Genomic DNA, 18,806 nt, shown 5'->3' on the forward strand with positions numbered 1-18,806 from the left:
TCCAGGACTTAGGAGCCTTTGTCTGGCCATCAACAAAAGCCTTTGGATTAATGGTGAGGCTGGCTCACAGTACAGCTGTGTGCGTGTATGGGCAGGTCAGTGGAATGATTGGAGCACCAGTGGGCTAAGCACTCTAAAAAATGCAGTTTGGTGAGATTGTAGATTAGGAGCGAGGAGGGGCTGAGGGCAGGTGCTGACTTCCAGAGAGAGGAGAGTCTCTGTTAAATTAACTTGTGTGTTGAGTCATCTATACTACAATCCTGTTTATTCCTGACATAGCTAGTCTTCTGGATAAGTGAAGTAGATGCTTGGTTGGGTGGTGCAGGGACAGTCATAGAACAGTTTACCATTATTTTCCTTCTCTGAGGTACCTACCTGTGATTACACACTTCCTGCAACAATAACAAAAGCATCTAAAATGGGGGAGGTTGTGATCGGAACAACCAATGACAATGCAGGAATACATTTTCCTGAAAGACACTGCAGCTCTGTACAGCCTCCTGATACGTTACCTGGGCAAGCTCTAGCCAAGCATCTCATTGCCTTTCCATTACCAACCAGAACTTAGGCTCATTGTGTCCTCTAAGCTCGAACAGACAAGGTGGTCCTCTGTAGTTGGCTTTATTCACAGACAAAGACAATTAAGGAGCCATGGCTGTTGCAAATTTCCAATACATAACTCGGATGAGCAGTGGTTTCAAAGTCTATATCTTGGAAGGTAATAATTCTTATTTATTTTCTCATACTATTGTTTCACAAAATATAATTGTGCTGCAGTGATCTGTGCTGCTTTAAATAGCGGTCTTCACAGCTGCGTATTGCATTGATATCATGTATGATGACACAGTTGTTATATTGTTATTAGTTAGTAATTAGTTCACAATGTTTTTAGAAATGCAAATGTTTATGGCCATTATAAAATAACTTTTACTAAGTCGGCGTGAATGTCAATGAAGCCATTTTAGCTGATGGTTTGAGTTGTATAAACACACAAACATATGTAATCCATTCTAAAACATTTTTCTCCCATTCAAGAAACCAAGACAAACGTTAACTTTTACAGTCTGAGTTATAGATAATGTAGACGAGTGTGATAATGATACCTCACTGTATAAACTTTGGTGCAGTTTCAACTTCCTAAAATGTGTCATGGCACTCAAGCATCATTTCAGAGGGGTTTAGGTCAGATGCTGAGAATAACTGTGGTAGATGGAGATGCTCTGAAGATACTGCCCTCTTGTACCTCTACTCCTGCATGGGAAACAAATAACCACGCCTCAGGCATCAGAAAGTCAGTCAGGCAAGGTGTGGTTTCCCCCCAGTCCCCCTCCACAGGCCTCCACTGTGACACTGATGTCCAAAGGACAGAAGGGGAGGTCGTAGGTGAGAGGTTGCGATTGAGGGACAGTACTGTTTGGGATGTGGATTGGATTGAGGATTGTGGATTGGGGGAGTATTTGAGGTTAGGGGGACCAATCATGTAATAACATGACCTAATCATTCAGCGTTGCATCTCAATGTGGAAGTAGAGCATTGCATGCTAATGTGGTGGATATCTTTTGGCATATTGATAACACTCATTTGAATATAGCTTGAAATAAACAACATGATGCGAGGTATGAAGAGGGCTGGTGTTAGCTTTACAAAATACAAAAACCAGTGTCATGTATTGGTAAGCTTCAAATCAATCTCTCTGTCAGTAACAAAAAGGATGTTAGCAGCTGCTGATGTGTTTCAGTTAGTTTCTCGCAATAAGGAGAATGCTTCTGTGTGACGTGTGTATTGTAATGACAGTTGTGAGACATTTAGTTCTCTTTTAGTACGAAGTGATACTTCAATCAAGGCATTAGCAACTGAAGTGTTAAGTTTGTCCAGTTCAAATCACATTTTGAGTAGAAACTAATATTTCTCTCATAGACATGTAAATGAGATGGGTGTCATCATCACTGTAGGTAGAAAAACAACATTTACCGTTCACATTGAATCTGCTGGAAAGATTTGTAATACTCACCAATCTGGTTGGTCTAGTTCAACAGCTTAACGGAGTTTACAATTAACGGTGGCATGAAAGCTTTCCCACGAACCACTCATACAGGTGATGAACCATATGTCACAGTGCCACAGACCAAAACAACCAGTCACCTATTTACTCATTGCCACACCTAACGTCTTTTCAGTCAGTTACAGTTAGGTGTAAGTCATCATTATCTGTGCCAATATATCAACCAATATTTATACTGTATATTATTTCAAATAGTAACCATGAGCTTTACTTGTGCTTGATCTTTCCTCTTGTAGGTCAGCCCAACCAAAGAAGTGAAGATAGATTCAGGCATATGGCCAATGAGAGAGTTCGAGTGCCCCAAGTGCATCCGGTCAAGCGCAAGCACAGCTTTGAGTGTGGTCTAACATTGGAAGAAAGGTTTGTAAAACCTCCCCATGACTTTATAACATCATCATTGACAACCACTGGTTTCATAACTCCATGTCCAGTGTGTGATTCCATGTTTCAATGTGTGGTTTTGTGTTTCAGGCGAGAAAGGGCACAAAGCAGGAGCAACATGAGAAGGCCATCTGTGTTTAGTGTTCCCCAGAGTCCCACATCCTCCTGGAGCCCAACCCCCAGCCCCACAGGTCATTTGCCCTGCCATGTGTATCCCACACCACCTATTGATGAGCCACTGGACCTAATTAAGAAACCAAGGAAAGAGCCTGAGATAACAGAGGAGAAAACCAAAAGCACCGCAGCCATCAATCAGGTAATTTCAATTTTTTATAATAGTGAGTCCAGGTGCTAACAAATTGAAAGACACAATTTATTGTTTGTGTCAGTCATATTGTATGTGCCTTTGTAATCTCCCAGTGTAGCCCTAGGCAGTCAGAGCCTACATATCTCGGAGATCTCTGTAGGGAGTCTAAACTCTCAGGCACATTCTATTCCCAAGAGACTTTATGGGACTCTGCTTGTCCATTATATCCAATCCAGCCTGATTTGGGAAGATAATGTGAGCAATGGTGGGAGGATGGTCATCAGTAAGAGCAAATAGACAACTCTCTCTTTGGCCTGTTTGTGCCACCCTGATGAGGGTGAACAGTTTTCAGGTCCCATCCCATAACCAAATATATTTTGTCTCCAATAACAAACTGAACCCTCGACAAAGAGTTAGTGATGGTGAAATGTTTCATGTTTACATTGACATGTTCATCGTATTGTTTTTGGGGGAATGGGAATTTCAGCTACATTTCAGCTACACAGCTACAGAGTCATATACTGTTGCGAAATGAACCAATGATTTTGCCTCGTTCAGATGCGTCCTTCTGTGATCACCTGTGTGTCCTCCACAAGAAAGCCCACCTGCAGATCTGAGGTCGGCAGCAGTAGCCACTCCTCCACAGGTCAGTCTCATGCTCCTTTTATCTCATCAAAACTAGTGCTACAATGCTGCTGTTATATTGCAGACTTGTTAAGAATTATGCCTGACCTTTGTTGTATTCTTTCCACTGTAGTGTTATCTAAGCACAGCTATGACCATGTTGTGGAGGAACATTTCAAGAGAAGCCTGGGGATGGACTACCAAATGGCCAGCTCCCGCCAGCTCTCCATCAGCGTCTCTGTGGATGACCATTTTGCCAAGGCCTTGGGAGAAAAGTGGTTTCAGATCAAATCGAAATCCTCCTCATGCTCCTCGTCTACATCCTCTCCACCCAGCAGCCCAAGTTTCACTTACTCCCCCAGCTACGGCCACAGCCCAAACCAAGCTCCTAAAGAGTCTCCAAGTACCACCACTCCCACCTCCAGCTTCTGGTCAGTCAAATAAAACTACAGAGAGCTTTCCTGGAGAAAGAGTGAACTTTGAGACATAGCATTTAATGCGATACAGCGGCAGATCCATGCTTTTCAAGGAATAAGAGCACCAAGGAGACAACGTTGGTGAAAGTGTATACTGGAGAACAGGAATGCAGGAATACTAAGCTACTCTATATGGTTGAACCATTGAGTGCATCTCCATGAGTCTATTCCCTGCCAGTGGAAAGGGGAGTTATTTCAATTTCAGGGGACAAGCAAATGTTGCAGTGATGTCTTTATTTCTCAATTTCTGTCCCAGCCTGTCCCAGCCTTTTCAATAGCATATCTATCTCTGAATAGATGGTGATGTGGGATGATAGTTGGAGAAAAGAAATGTGCCATTATATTTCATTAAATGTGCCATATTTCATTTCATTCGGTGATGATGCCACTACTTTCGTGATACTGTATTTATACTATATGTTTTTTAACGAACCTGGATCCTATTTTCTGTCTAATAAATTATCTACTGTATATAGTGCTAACAAATTCACAAAATCTGTTCAATACAGTAACTTCATGTTTTTGTATAAACTATGGACAACTCAAAAGGAAAAACCTATTTGTGTTGGGATATTGCAAGTTATTCCATTAGCTTTATGAATTCAAACTTAAGCTAACCTTATTATTGTATAAAAAATAAACCTGGAGATTTCAGAAATAAAATGTGTGTGCAATTTATACATTATGTACTTGTTCGGAAAAAATGTCATGCTTAGAAAACGGTTGAAATGCATGTACAAAACATTAGGAACACCTTCCTAATATTGAATTGCACCCACAGTCTCTCTTTGTCGAGGCGCTTGGGACCTACTACCATACCCCTTTCAAAGGCACTTAAATATTTTGTCTTGCCCATTCATCCTCTGAACGTACACCATCCATGTCTCAACTGTCTCAAGTCTTAAAAATCATTCTTTAACCTGTCTCATCCCCATCGTCAACACTGATTTGAAGTGGCTTTAACAGGTGACATCAATAAGGGATCAAAGCTTTCACCTTGATTCACCTGGTCAGTCTATATGGAAAGAGCCTAATGTTTTGTACACTCATTCAGTTCATTATCATTCCCTCCCTTGAGTCTATGATTGTAATTGTTGGACATAAGTTTTTAATAAAATACCACTGACTTACACCAGACTGATTTGGTAGAAGAAAATAGAATCGCAAAAACAGATATCCTTCATGACCTTACTTGGTTGTGTGTCACTTCCACATATGAGTAAAGAAGTCAGAGTCTCATATGAACACGAGTCCTGCAGCCATTCAAGGTTGCGTTCCAGACGGCTTCATTTCAGTGGTGAGTCACTGTGTGTCTGGGCTGTGCATTTGGGCCAATATACTATGCACGTACACCAGGTCACAAGATGGCGGCCTTATGGCATTCAGCACTTGATTCTTTAGGGAAAGGGGAATGTTTATTTAGCTTTTGGTGATTTAGTCATGGCAGCGTTCAGGGGGTTTGAATCCCTATCCCTCCTGGGTTTAAAACTAAAGGAAAGGTGAATACATCATCCTCAGTACATCATCCCTTTTTCTGGGAGTTTTAGGGAATGTCAGGAGCATGTTCCAGCAGGCAACAGGGCTTGTACTCAAACATTCCTGTCTCCTGAGAAAATTATTCTGAAAGAACCTACAGATCCTGTTTGGCAAGGGAAGGGAGGGAGGGATAGGGGTAGGATGGGCAGGTCTAATGTAGGCCCTGGCTTCAGAACTGATCATGCTTTTCAGTTGCTTATTTGCATGTTCTATCTTGTCAAACAAGTATAATGATATGATACTCTGAAACATTTTCCAGAAATGAAGACTTTGAACTCTATAGCAACGTGTCTTTGCAGTTTTATACCTACATGTACAGAGGTGTAAACTGGAAAAACTGAATATGTAAGTTAACCACTATTGACAGAATAGACTATAGATCCTGCAGGTTTGGTTTCAGTAAAAATGTGTCACTAAATAAATACACTATAGATTTATTGATTTTATTTCTGTTATACACTAATTGGTGCCCAGCCCATATGGGCTTATAAGACACAATATCAAGTCTGTGTACACAAAACACTAAACACATTTTTTACATTGAACAAAGTAAATGCATTTAACAATTAAATGTATAATTAGCACTCATAAAAAAATACAGTTTTCACCTTGTTACATTACACAAACAATACACTTCTCCTTCTCCCACATGCTTTGAAAATAAATTGTGCAATGTCAAAAACTCCCTTTCTGAAAAGAAAACAAACTTCACTTTCTATTTCGCAGAGGATCACAGAATACACAAACATGTTCCTCTTCAGGGATTCTGTTGAATCTACCTGTCTGTAGTGTCACAGGGAGGGGGGCAGATCTTAGCTGGACACAAACTAACTTTTGAGCTTTTGTTACATTCAGATTTACATATAGTTCAGGGCTTTACTTCTCTTTGAGAAGAGTACACATTCTAAGTTGAGGATTAAACCAAATATCAGTTGGCAATTTTTCCGTGTGGATCAGAAAAAGCTTGTACCTGATTTGGTTAACACCACATGGTAATTTGTGGCGCAGCAGACTTAGGCACTGCATCTCAGTGCTAGAGGCGTCATTACAGACACCCTGGTTCGAATCCAGGCTCTATCACAACCAGCTGTGATTGGAGTCCCATAGGGTGGCGCACAATTGGCCCAGCGTCGTCCAGGTTTGCCTGGTGTAGACCGTCATTGTAAATAAGAATTAGTTCTTAACTGACTTAGTTAAATAAAGGTTTAAAAAAAATAATATGCTGCAAATCAGTTTCACAAAAACAGATTCTCTAGCCCACGGATAGTTATGAGTAAGGTCCCAGTCAAGCACTTTTTTGTGATTCTGTGTTCTGGTATATTTATCAGTCGATTCCATAGATGCACCATGTGACACTTTTGCCTAACCACACACGGTTCCCAACCCATATCTCCACAGATGGCTAGGTTCGGAGTCAGTTTATGCACACCAAGAAAGCAGTGGATTGCTGTGATTTGAACATTGTTACAATTAGTACGTACTTTGGATCCCCATACCCCAGCAGCATAGTCCATCACTGGACACACACAGGATTTATACAGCTGAGAATAAGCACACTAACCAATGTCCTTACATACTTTAATGTTCTTTAACACTGACCCCAAGACTCTACCTGTAGAATCTTCTAGTGATCTAATGCCACCTTCAAAAGTCATGTGTTCATCCAGAGTGAAGCCAACGTATTTATAAAGCCCAGTGTAAAATAATAGGGTTGTACCAAAATAAAAGTTGTGTGTACTTTTCTACACACTCTTCTTTCTGAAATGAACAACCTGGGTCTTATCTTGATTTATCACTAATCCCCATTTAGTACACCATAAATTAACAATATTTAAATTAACATACACTGAGTGTACAAAACAACTTTCCATGACATAGACTGACCAGGTGAATCAAGGTGAAAGCTTTGATCCCTTATTGATGTTACCTGTTAAATCCACTTCAGTCTATGTAGATGAAAGGGAGGAGACGGGTTAAAGAAGGATTTTTAAGCTTTGAGACAATTGAGACATGGATTGTGTATGTGTGCCATTCTGAAGGTGAACGGACAAGACAAAAGTTTTAAGTAAGCTTGAACAGGGTATGGTAGTAGGTGCCAGGCGCAGTTTGAGCGTGTTAAGAACTGCAACACTGCTGGGTTTTTTCATGCTCAACAGTTTTCCATGTGTATCAAGAATGGTCCACCACCCAAAGGACATCCAGCCAACTTGACACAACTGTGGGAAGAATTGGAGTAAACATAAGCCAGCATCCCTGTAGAATGCTTTTGAAACCTTGTAGTTAATGCCCCGGAGAATTGAGTCTGTTCTGAGGGCTAAAGGGGATGCAATTCAATATTAGGAAGGTGTTCCTAATGTTTTGTTCACTCAGTGTGTTTTGTAGGTCATCGTATGTCTCAGCAAGGAGAACTATGTCATCAGATGCCCAACAAAATGCCAAGGAATATATCCTCAACTTCAACACCAAGTTTAGCATGTTTGATTTGTAGGGCTATATATGATTAACATATAGTGTAAATAAAGTGGGTGAGAGTATGCTCCCCTGCTTTACATAGTAAGGGGTTGGAAACCAGCCAGTCCTGAGGTCATTGACCTGAACACAGGTAACTGGAGCCCAATAAAGTGCTTGATAGCATCATAGAATTTACCATCAATTCCCATTTGAATTAGTCTAAAAGCAAGGAGGTCTGTATTCACCCAATCGAAAGCCTTTTGAAAATCAATAAAATGGGCAAAAGTTGATTATCCCTCTTGAATTCTAGGCAGAACCACTGTAAAGACAGTATAGATGGGATATAACGCTATGGCTTTGCCTAATTCATCTGTACTATAAACAAATAATTTATACATGAAAAAGAGAATCACTCTTAAATGACCATATTTTCTGCATTTCAGAATGGGTTGCAATGTGAGGTCATCTACAAAATGGTATTTGTGACAATACCATATAATAAGTGGCTTCTAAACAGCTTCTACCCCCAAGCCATAAGACTCCTGAACAGCTAATCAAATGGCTACCCAGACTATTTGCACCCCCCCCCCCACCCCCACCCATCTATGCATAGCCACTTTAACAACCCTACCTGCATGTACATAATTATCTCAATTACCTCGACTCTGGTACCCCAGCACATTGATGACACATTGACTCTGTACCGATCCCCCATGTATATAGCCCTGCTATTGTTATTTACTGCTGCTCTTTAATTATTTGTTTTTCTTAACTCTTACTTTTTAAAAAACTTTTTATTTTCTTAAAACTGCATTGTTGCTTAAGGGCTTTTAAGTAAGTATTTCACCTGTTGTATTCGGCGCATGTGACACATTTGATTCGATTTGATTTGAATAACAATGCAATGCAAAAGTATTCATCAATAATCTCACAAGAATCATATCTGCTTTGACTCTGAAGAAATTGATGGAGTGCATATTCTGAGAACTGATAGCATCAAGTTTCTTAACTAACTCTCGAACTGGAAATCGCTGAAATTGAAACTAACTCACTCAACCCTGTTCCAACGAAATCCTGCCTTTCCAGGACTTACTAAACACGTACAGAGATATTATTGCCATCTAGAGGACTTGAAGGTAAATTGTGTAGAAATATCTGAAACAAGGCCAATAGAAAGGGGTTACGCGTTGACTATATAATCAAGGTGATTGTATAAATGTGATCTTGGTTACTAACTACAGGATAAATCCCCCCAACACACACACACACACACACACACACACACACACACACACACACACACACACACACACACACACACACACACACACACACACACACACACACACACACACACACACACACACACACACACACACACACACACACAGGCATGCACACACACACACACTTTCTGCTATCATTGGGCCTGACCTACAGCCTCTGGTGTGCTTTAACATACCACCAAGGGGCGTCTCTTCAATGGGCTATTTCAGCCATACCAGTTAGGATTTAATTCCCAAGCACTAAATCCATTTCACATATCTTTAACAATGGGGCTTAACAAGAACTGGGACTGGGAGGTTTTCTAATAATTTTCATCTGGTTTCTTTCTGTATGCTTTCTGCGAGAGTGTGTATGTATGTGTGCATGTGTACATGTGTCCAGGTGTTTATGCGTGTGGTGTATTTTATTTTATTTTTTACATTTGATTAGCATCCCAATTAGCTGTTGCAAAAGCAGCAGCTACTCTTTCTGGGGTCCACACACAACATGAAACATAATACAGAATGACATACAGAATATCATTAGACAAGAACAGCTCAAAGACAGAACTACATACAAAAAAAAATGTATAGGAACACGTAGCCTACACATCATTGCAGACGCACAAACTATCTAGGTCAAATAGGGGAGAGGCGTTGTGCCACGAGGTGTTTGCTTTATCTGTTTTTTGAAACCAGGTTTGCTGTTAATTTGAGCAATATGAGATGGAAGGAAGTTCCATGCAATTAGGGCTCTATATAATACTGTATGCTTGCCTGAATTTGTTATGGATTTGGGGATTGTGAAAAGACCCCTGGTGGCATGTCTGGTTGGATAAGAAGTGTCAGAGCTGTGTGTAAGTTGACTATGCAAACAATTTGGGGTTTGTTTCTTATAAAAAGAAGAAGTGATGCTGTCACGATCGCCATGGTGAGGAGACCAAGGCGCAGCGTGATATGAATACATGTTCTGTATTTAATGAAGAAACAACACTGAAACAAACGTGACACTATATAATCTAAATGTGCATACACATGCAACTAGACATAGATAATAACCCACAAAATACCCAAAGAAGATGGCTGCCTAAATATGGTTCCCAATCAGAGACAACGATAAACAGCTGCCTCTAATTGAGAACCAATCTAGGCAACCATAGACATACATAAACACCTAGATGGTAAACAACCCCAAAAACCTACAAAACCCCTAGACAGTACAAAACACATACATCACCCATGTCACACCCTGATCTAACCAAAATATATAAAGAAAACAAAGAATACTAGGTTCAGGGCGTGACAGATGCAGTCAGTCTCGCCGCAACTCTTAGACAAGAGAAACCGGCATTATTGTATTTATATCAACCCTCTGATTACAATTAAGAGCTACATGTGCTGCTCTGTTCTGGGCCAGCTACAGCTTAACTAGGTATTTCCTTGCATCCCTGGACCACAAGACTGGACAATAATCAAGATTAGACAAAACTAGAGCCTGCAGAACTTTCTTTTTGGAGTGTGGTGTCAAAAAAAGCAGAGCATCTCTTTATTATGGCCAGACCTCTCCCCATCTTTACAACCATTGAATCTATATGTCTTATTTTTTATTTTTTATTTTACCTTTATTTAACTAGGCAAGTCAGTTAAGAACAAATTCTTATTTTCAATGACGGCCTAGGAACAGTAGGTTAACTGCCTGTTGTAAATGTAAATGTTCAAATGTTCAAGGGCAGAACGACAGATTTTGTACCTTGTCAGCTCGGGGATTTGAACTTGCAACCTTTCGGTTACTAGTCCAATGCTCTAACCACTAGGCTACCCTCCCTTTTGACCATGACAGTTTACAATCTAAAGTAACGGCAAGTAATTTAGTCTCCTCAAGTTGTTCAACAGCCACATCATTCATCACCAGATTCAGCTGAGGTCTAGAACTTAAGGAATGATTTGTACTAAATGCAATGCTCTTAGTTTTATAGATGTTCAGGAACAGTTTATTACTGGCCACCCATTACAAAACAGACTGCAACTCTCTGTTAAGGGTTTCAGTGACTTCCTTAGCTATGATTGTTGATGCGTATATGGTTGAATCATCAGCATACATGGACACACACACATGCTTTGTTTAATGCCAGTGGCAGGTCATTGGTAAAAATAGAAAAGAGTAGAGGGCCTAGAGAGCTGCTCTGCAGTTCACCACACTTTACATGTTTGATATTAGAGAAGCTTCCATTAAATAAAACCCTTTGAGTTCTATTAGATAGATAGCTCTGAATCAACGATATGGCAGTGGTTGAAAAGCCAAAACACATACGTTTTTTCAATAACAGGTTACGGTCAATAATGTCAAAGACTGCACTGAAATCTACCAGTACAGCTCCCACAATCTTCTTATTATCAATTTCTTTCAACCAATCATCAGTCATTTGTGTCAGTGCAGTACATGTCAAGTGCCCTTCTCTATAAGCATGCTGAAAGTCTGTTGTTAATTTGTTTACAGAGAAATAGCATTGTATTTGGTAAACACAACTGTCAGTGTGTGTATGTGTGTCTTAGTATGCTCTCACAACAACTAAATGCAAACATTCTAAGCTAACCAAACTAGCTGTTAACCTTGTGCAGTATATTTCTTAACATCTCCTGTTCAGACATTTTACTATCTTTATTGTTTAAACTTATGTAACAATATTAAGCATCAAGAAATACTTGACACATGACCTTGATCAGGCATTATTCAACATCATATGTACAATACAACCACGGAATGCCTTAGGAAAGCATGGCAATACAAACATTATACTTTTTTTTTAATCTAATTTTTGCAGTCTATACCATTGTTATGTCGAGACTTTTCTTGTAACAATATCTTGATTATGTAGGCTACTCTGATTTCTTACCGAGAAATATTTTTCACATGTAAGGCCCCATTGTTAATAACACTGTATCTTTCTCAGCCTTGTTACAACTCGTGTCTTCAAGTTTCCTATGTTTACACTTTCCATCACACTCTCTCCCACAAGTGTTTCTTAGTTATGAAGAACAGTATAATCTAACTAAGTGGTGTTTTAGTAGAGGCTCTTTGTATAGTATTTCAACATCAGCCTGCTCTGCTCATTGTGAAAGATCCATTCTGCTTATTATGTGATCAACCAATAATGGTTGGCGGTATTATACATACTTTAAATTGTGTGTATGTATGATCATACAAAACAGAAATGAGAAACCACGGTATTAGAGCGCAACTAACAATTACTGTGGGAAAAGGCTCTACTGTACATCCTGTATAGTCAATGTGAAGCCCAAGCCTGGGAATGTATTTTTTTCAATATGTTGGGGCCGGAGGTTTGGTTCTCTCACACGAGTTATCCTTGTCACAAAGTTATTTCTCACGCCTCAAAAGAAAACATGCAAAGACCAAAATGGCACATCCCTATGATTTTCAACAACAATGCCATCAGCTTCACTAAAACCATAGAAAGGTACATTAATCTAATGATTAGTTTGGAAGTACTAATTAAAGATGCATTCATGTAATTATTTGATTATACTGTACATTTTCTGGAAAATGTAAGACATTTTCAACGGTTAAATAACTCATGTACTAATTCAATAAAAAAATGTTTTAAATGGTTAAGAGATGATTTCTAAAACTATTTTGTTTTATTGTGTTTTTACATCTAGAGGATGCCGTGCCAGCTAGTGTAATGAGGCAGTTGTACAGCCCGACTGTAAAAATAGAGAGACTCAAACCCCTATGATTGTGTAATGAAACCATGAAAGTAGTGCAGCTAATCTGAAAGCTGGTGTTTAGATGATGTTTGAATGTAAACCCAATGTCAGTGTTTTGGTACACAGAATGTGTTTAAAAACAGAATAGAAGTACTCTGAAACACCCAAAGTGGTTCTTCAATCTGAATATTGGTGTTTAAAAAAAAAAATGTGATAACACTTTTTGGGGTTTCAGTGCATGTAAACGGCAGCATCAAAACACACACACAATTTTTTTTTTTTGCAGACTGTCTCTCATACAATCAAATACCCATATTGTACAAATGTATTCTGTGGTGAATTAAAATGAACAAAAAAAAGAAAAATAACATACTAAATTTAAATATTTGACTTTCACTGAGGTCATTTCAATGATTTGTTAATTTCATTTTACCAAACATTTAAGAATAAATCCAAATTAATATGTTACTCAAAAAGTAAGTATACATGATTAGGATAACAAAAGAGAGAAAATTGAGTAACTTAACTTTTTAGAAGATTGTGGGTAATTCAACCTTTTTGACTTTATGATTCTTATACACAATGTTGTTTGCATGTTTGAAGAAAGAAAAGTAGTCTCCTATATTAGTATTAATCAGCTCGTTGTACCATGAGATGTAATGGGATCATGATGAACGGATATCAACACCGTCAAACAAAATTACGGTCAATGTTGAGAGGAAGCATTCCCACATCTAAACATGAGAAAGAAATACAGTATTCTACAATACTTAGTGTAAAACATCTAATTATTGCTGGTGGATTGAGAGCTGTACTCAACATACCCTGCCAAAATGGGTTAAACTGGCAAATTATTAGACAGATCAATGTTAAACATTAAAGTACTTCATAAGGGATCTAATTCCGCACTAGACAGAATTTTAAACACCAAAGTGTTGAACCATTTCTGGTAGTGTGCCCAGTCCCTGGCAAGGTTTTGCACAACACTTAAGTTTAGTTACAACACCATGTATTCTTTCAAAAACATCTCAGGATGATGTGTTTCAATACTCCAGCAAAGTTAAGGTTTCATCTCCTTCGCGTTGGTGGCACATTAGTTGCCACTAGTTTTGGTGTTACAAAGCACTTAATTTTAAGTGCAGAGCAGGGATCATTAACTACATTCAGCCGCGGGCCTTTTTTTTCTTGAGTGGATGGTCTGGGGGCTGGAACGTGATTACATATTATTTGTAGACTGCAAATTCACCGCAAGAAACCCAAACAGATATTTTTGACTAAAACAAAATAATTTCACACCTTGCTTACATTTGCATTTGATTCGTGTGGGAATACTTGGGAACAGCTTTCTTAAATGAAAATCACTTGGAGCTGTTTTCCTGGAGTGTTTTTTTGTTTTTTAATTACAGTCTTATGTCCAACTACGAAAATTCCACACCAAATGTATTTTAAATGTTTTGCTCAGTACTTAGGGGGCCAAATTCAGCCTGCCAGTTGGGGAACCCTGGTGTAGAGAAATAACTGTGTGGGTGAGACTCTTCAAACCACAATATTTTTATTTAAGGATGCTCTTCCTTTTGTCCCACATTTTCCCAAATTAAGAATTGAGTGTGGTAACGAATAACAGACAACATTGCGTGATGCGAAAGTTTCTTAAATTAGAAAAAGAAAAGGCCCGAACAAGTCTGGCACATGCAAAGAGGACAATTACCTTACCTATTACAATTACCTATTACCTTATTGACAATTACCTTACCTATTACAATTACCTATTACAATGACCTATTATTACCTTATTGACCCTCCAGAAGACTTTGAATGGCCCCACACATTGTGGGCTGAGCTTCCGGCAGGACATGCAGAGCGGGAGGTTCCTGGTGGAGAGCCAGACGAGATCACCAGGATGGAACACTGTAGTCTCACTGAGGTGGCGGTCCGCCTGGTCCTTCAGGCGGCAGCAGCAATTTGGAACCTCACATACACAGCGTTCCAAACCTCCTCTGCGTGCCGGAACCACTCATCCACCGCAGGAGCTTCGGTCTCGCTCGGTGTCCATGGAGCCAGGGCTGGCTGCTACCCCACAACGCACTGGAGTGACAAAGTGAATTCTGGGCGTACGCTGCCCAGGGAAGGAACCGGACCCACTGCCGGTCATGGCAGGGACTCTTAAGGAATCTCCCCAGCTCCTGGTTCATCCTCTCCACCTGCCGTTGGACTGAGGCTGGTACCCGGAAGTGAGCATGACCATGACCCCCAGCTTCTCCATGACGGCTCTCCACGTGGAGACGATGTCCTTCGGAAGGCCATAGTGCCGAAAGACCTGCTGGAATAGTGCCTCAGCGACCTGAGAGCGGTAGGGAGACCAGAGACAGGGATAAAATGGCATGATTTTGAGAATATTTCCAATGGACAGATGAGAGCAAGGCTGAGGCACAGGAAGGGGAAGGAGTTTCCCTGCTGGAGCATGCAGGGAGATTTGGTTTGGGCACACACTGAACAGGAGTTGATGTAATGAGCGACGTCCTGCACCAAGGTGGGCCACCAGTACTTAGTGAAGATAGATTGAAGAGTGCAGGTGATACCTAGGTATCCAGCGACAAGGGATGTGTGCGCCCAGGTCAACAGCCGATCCCTTACCTCCGTGGGAACGTAGGTGCGCTTCGGAGGGCAGTTAGCAGGCACGGTTTCCCTCTCCAGAGCCTGGCGGATGTCCATTTCCCAATGCACGGCACATTGATTCGGGAGGACGGAATGATGGGTGCATGGAACCTCTCCCAAATCGTGGAGATGGGAAAGGGCATTGATGTTCTTTGAACCTGGGCGGTATGACAGAGTGAAGTTAAATCTAGCGAAGAAAAGGGCCCATCTTACTTGGCTTGGGTTCAGCCGCCTCGCTGTCCGTATGTACTCCTGGTTCCGATGGTCGGTGAGAATGTGAAATGGGTCCTTGATGCCCTGCAGCCAGTTGTTCCACTCCTCTAGTGCCAACTTCATTGTCAGGAGCTCCCGGTCGCCCGCGTCATAGTTCCTCTCCGCAGGAGACCGTTTTTAAAGTTATATTCACATGGATATAATTCGTGGGTTACCTTGGCATTGTGACAGGACAGGCCCCACGCCCACCTCTGAGGCATCCACCTCCGCCATGAAGGGCAGCGTAGGATCTGGGTCTTTCAGCAATGAGGCGGAGGTGAAACGCCCCTTCAGTATGCGGAAATCCTCATTGGCTGTAGGATTCCACACCAATGGAGACGACCCTTGAGGAGAGGCGATGGAGATTAAGTTCTTAATGAAGCGGCGGTAGAAGTTGACAAACCCCAAAAACCATTGTCGTCCCTTTATGGTGGTTGGTACTGTTTAGTAAAAATTTGGGCCCGGCAGTCACCAACGGGAGAGGGTAGCGGTAGTGATGGAATTGAGACCTCTAGTCGATGCACAGGCATAGACCACCCTCCTTCTTGGCCACAAAGAATAAGCCTACCGATGCAGGGGAGGTGGATGGGCAGATTAAACCCTGTTGGAGAGCATCCTGGTTGTACTCCTCCATAACCTTGGTTTCAGCCACCTACAGTGGTTAGATGCAGCTGCGCGGAGGTGCAGAGTTTGCTAGCAGGTCGATGGCATAGTCCCAGGGGCAATGTGAATGGAGACCTCCCGGAGATCCTGGTCAACCTCCGGGATGTCAACCTATAGGGTAACTGACGTGGAACCACAAAGGGAAAGCAGGTCTTCCAACATCCAGGTGCCCAGGCAGTAATCTCCATTCTCCACCAGGAGTTGGAGGGGTTGTGGTGTTGGAGCCATGGGAGGCCGAGGATGACTTTGTGTACGGGTGCCTTGAGGAAGGGAAGGCTTTCCTGGTGCAGGGGTCCCATGGTAATGGTGAGTGGTGCTGTGATGTGTGTGATTGTCCCAGGCCCCAGTGGTCGATTATCCAGAGCTTGAACCGGAAATTAAGAGGTGAGCGGGTATGAGATTATGTTAAGGGAGGAAGCAAGGCCTGGTCAATGAAAGTTCCCGTGGAACCGTAAACCACTAGACTTTTAGAAACAAGGGACAGCCACCTACCCCAGGAGACGGATGATCATGGGGCCGTCCCTCTGCTCCAGTGGATCTTGAGTTGGGCTGTAGCAGACAATTGAAGCTGGTGCCCCTCCTGACTACAATAGGGACAGAGCCCCAGCTTTCTCCGACGGCGTCGCTCAGTCGTGGGGAGACATGTAGGCTCTGAATCAGAACAGTCAACGAAGGAGGGCGAGAGGTGATGAAGACTCCTTTGATTAGAGCCGTAAACCTCTCATAGGAACCCAGTTCCTCCTCTCCGCTCCCCCAGGCGGCTGTAGCCCACTCCAACGCCCGTCTCGGTGGTAGTAGCTCCCACCTGATGAATGAATTAGAGGGAACACTGAAGGAGAAAGCCAGGACATTTGAATGGAGTCATTTGTCCGGGAGGGACAAACGGGCATCGCTGACCTGGGTGGCCTGCTGAATGGGCTGATGTGCTGGCTCGACTCATGGTAGAGGATCCTTCGATCGTTGGAGGTGACGCCTCGAGGAAGATCTAGATGTTGAAGAACGCGGAGGACCTCATTCATCAACGTCGCTAGTTGTGCCAGCTGGTCATTGTGTTGGCGAAGCAGATCTTCCTGTTCATTGACCATCTGGGAGATGTCTCGGTTGGCTGCTGCTTCCATTTTGTGAGGCAGTATTCTGTAACAAAGACACAGGAAGTCAGAAAGCAGGTGCAGTCGGTGAGTTTAATATGAATGAACATAGCGAGAATACAAGCACAAGAGTAGCATCTGAACATGAACACGGGGATGATCCTGCCTGATGGGTGATATAACGAAGTGATAGATAAAGGGGAAGTAATCAGGAAAGTGAGGAAGTCCAGGTGTGCTTGATGATGAGGCGCAGGTGTGCGTAATGATGGTTGCCAGGTGTGCGTAATGATGGGTTGCTGGACCGGTGGTGAGTAGACCTGCGAACGCCGGAGTGGGGGAGCGACACTAAAAAGTATGACTTGCTTTTACAAATGTAATGTCTTCTATCTTCCCACTGTAATCTCCCACTGTAATCCCTACATGCTTTTCCATTTCAGAAACATCACACAAAAGATGTCCAAGCTTCCCAAAACTGTCACACACTTGTTCACACTCTTGTCTCTGTAACTGAGTTAATAAGTTGGTATCGTAAGCTCACTCCACAGCAAGCTTGAAATGTTGGGGATGGAGCTATCAAATCAAATTACATTAAATATAACCGTTGGAATGTTGTCAAGGATGGTAGTTACGTGTGTTGCTAAGCAGAGGATCACTGGTTTTAGCCCAGTATGGGGCAGTTGAACAGTGGAGGAAGCAAAAGTAGTAAGTGCACACTGACACCATGTTGTCAGTGTATTCACAATTTGTTCATCACTTTAATTGAACATTTACAGTGCCTTCAGAAAGTATTCAGACCCATTGACTTTTTCCACATTTTGTTATGTTACAGCCTTATTCTAAAATGTATTAAGGCACACGCCTTTCCAAATATATAAGGTCCCACGGTTGACAGTGCATGTCAGAGGCCTGAATGCTGGCCTGAATGCCAAGCTTCACGGCTGGAGGAAACCTGGCACCATCCTTACGGTGAAGCATGGTGGTGCAAAAGTACAGAGAGCAAAGTACAGAGAGAGAAAACCCACTCCAGAGTGCTCAGGACCTCAGACTGGGATGAAGGTTCACCTTCCAACAGGACAATGAACCGAAGCACACAGCCAAGACAACGCAGGAGTGGCTTCGGGGCAAGTCTCTGAATGTCCTTGAGTGGCCCAAAAAGAAATGGAAGAACTTATTCAAGAAAGATCCAGTGTAATATATTATAAAAATAAAGTGAACTGGATGGAATATGCACCAAATTCTTTTTCAATCTTCAACATAGAAATGCTACCAAAAACAATTATTGAAACTTGTTACAAATGATGGAGTCATGCATGATTCACC

At 41.7% G+C, this 18,806-nt stretch overlaps 1 protein-coding gene across 1 annotated transcript; it reads left to right on the forward strand.

Moving 5' to 3' along the window:
• Positions 1 to 289: 289 nt before the first annotated feature.
• Positions 290 to 4,980, forward strand: LOC118358288 (transcription cofactor vestigial-like protein 4). Its single transcript, XM_035735927.2, has 5 exons — positions 290 to 718; positions 2,299 to 2,422; positions 2,534 to 2,759; positions 3,309 to 3,396; positions 3,508 to 4,980. The coding sequence occupies exons 1-5, from the start codon at positions 652 to 654 to the stop codon at positions 3,816 to 3,818; spliced, it is 816 nt and encodes a 271-aa protein (XP_035591820.1). The 5' UTR covers positions 290 to 651; the 3' UTR covers positions 3,819 to 4,980.
• The last annotated feature ends 13,826 nt before the right edge of the window (positions 4,981 to 18,806 follow it).

The sequence above is a fragment of the Oncorhynchus keta genome, chromosome 25, assembly GCF_023373465.1.
Source record: "Oncorhynchus keta strain PuntledgeMale-10-30-2019 chromosome 25, Oket_V2, whole genome shotgun sequence".
NCBI lineage: Eukaryota > Metazoa > Chordata > Actinopteri > Salmoniformes > Salmonidae > Oncorhynchus > Oncorhynchus keta.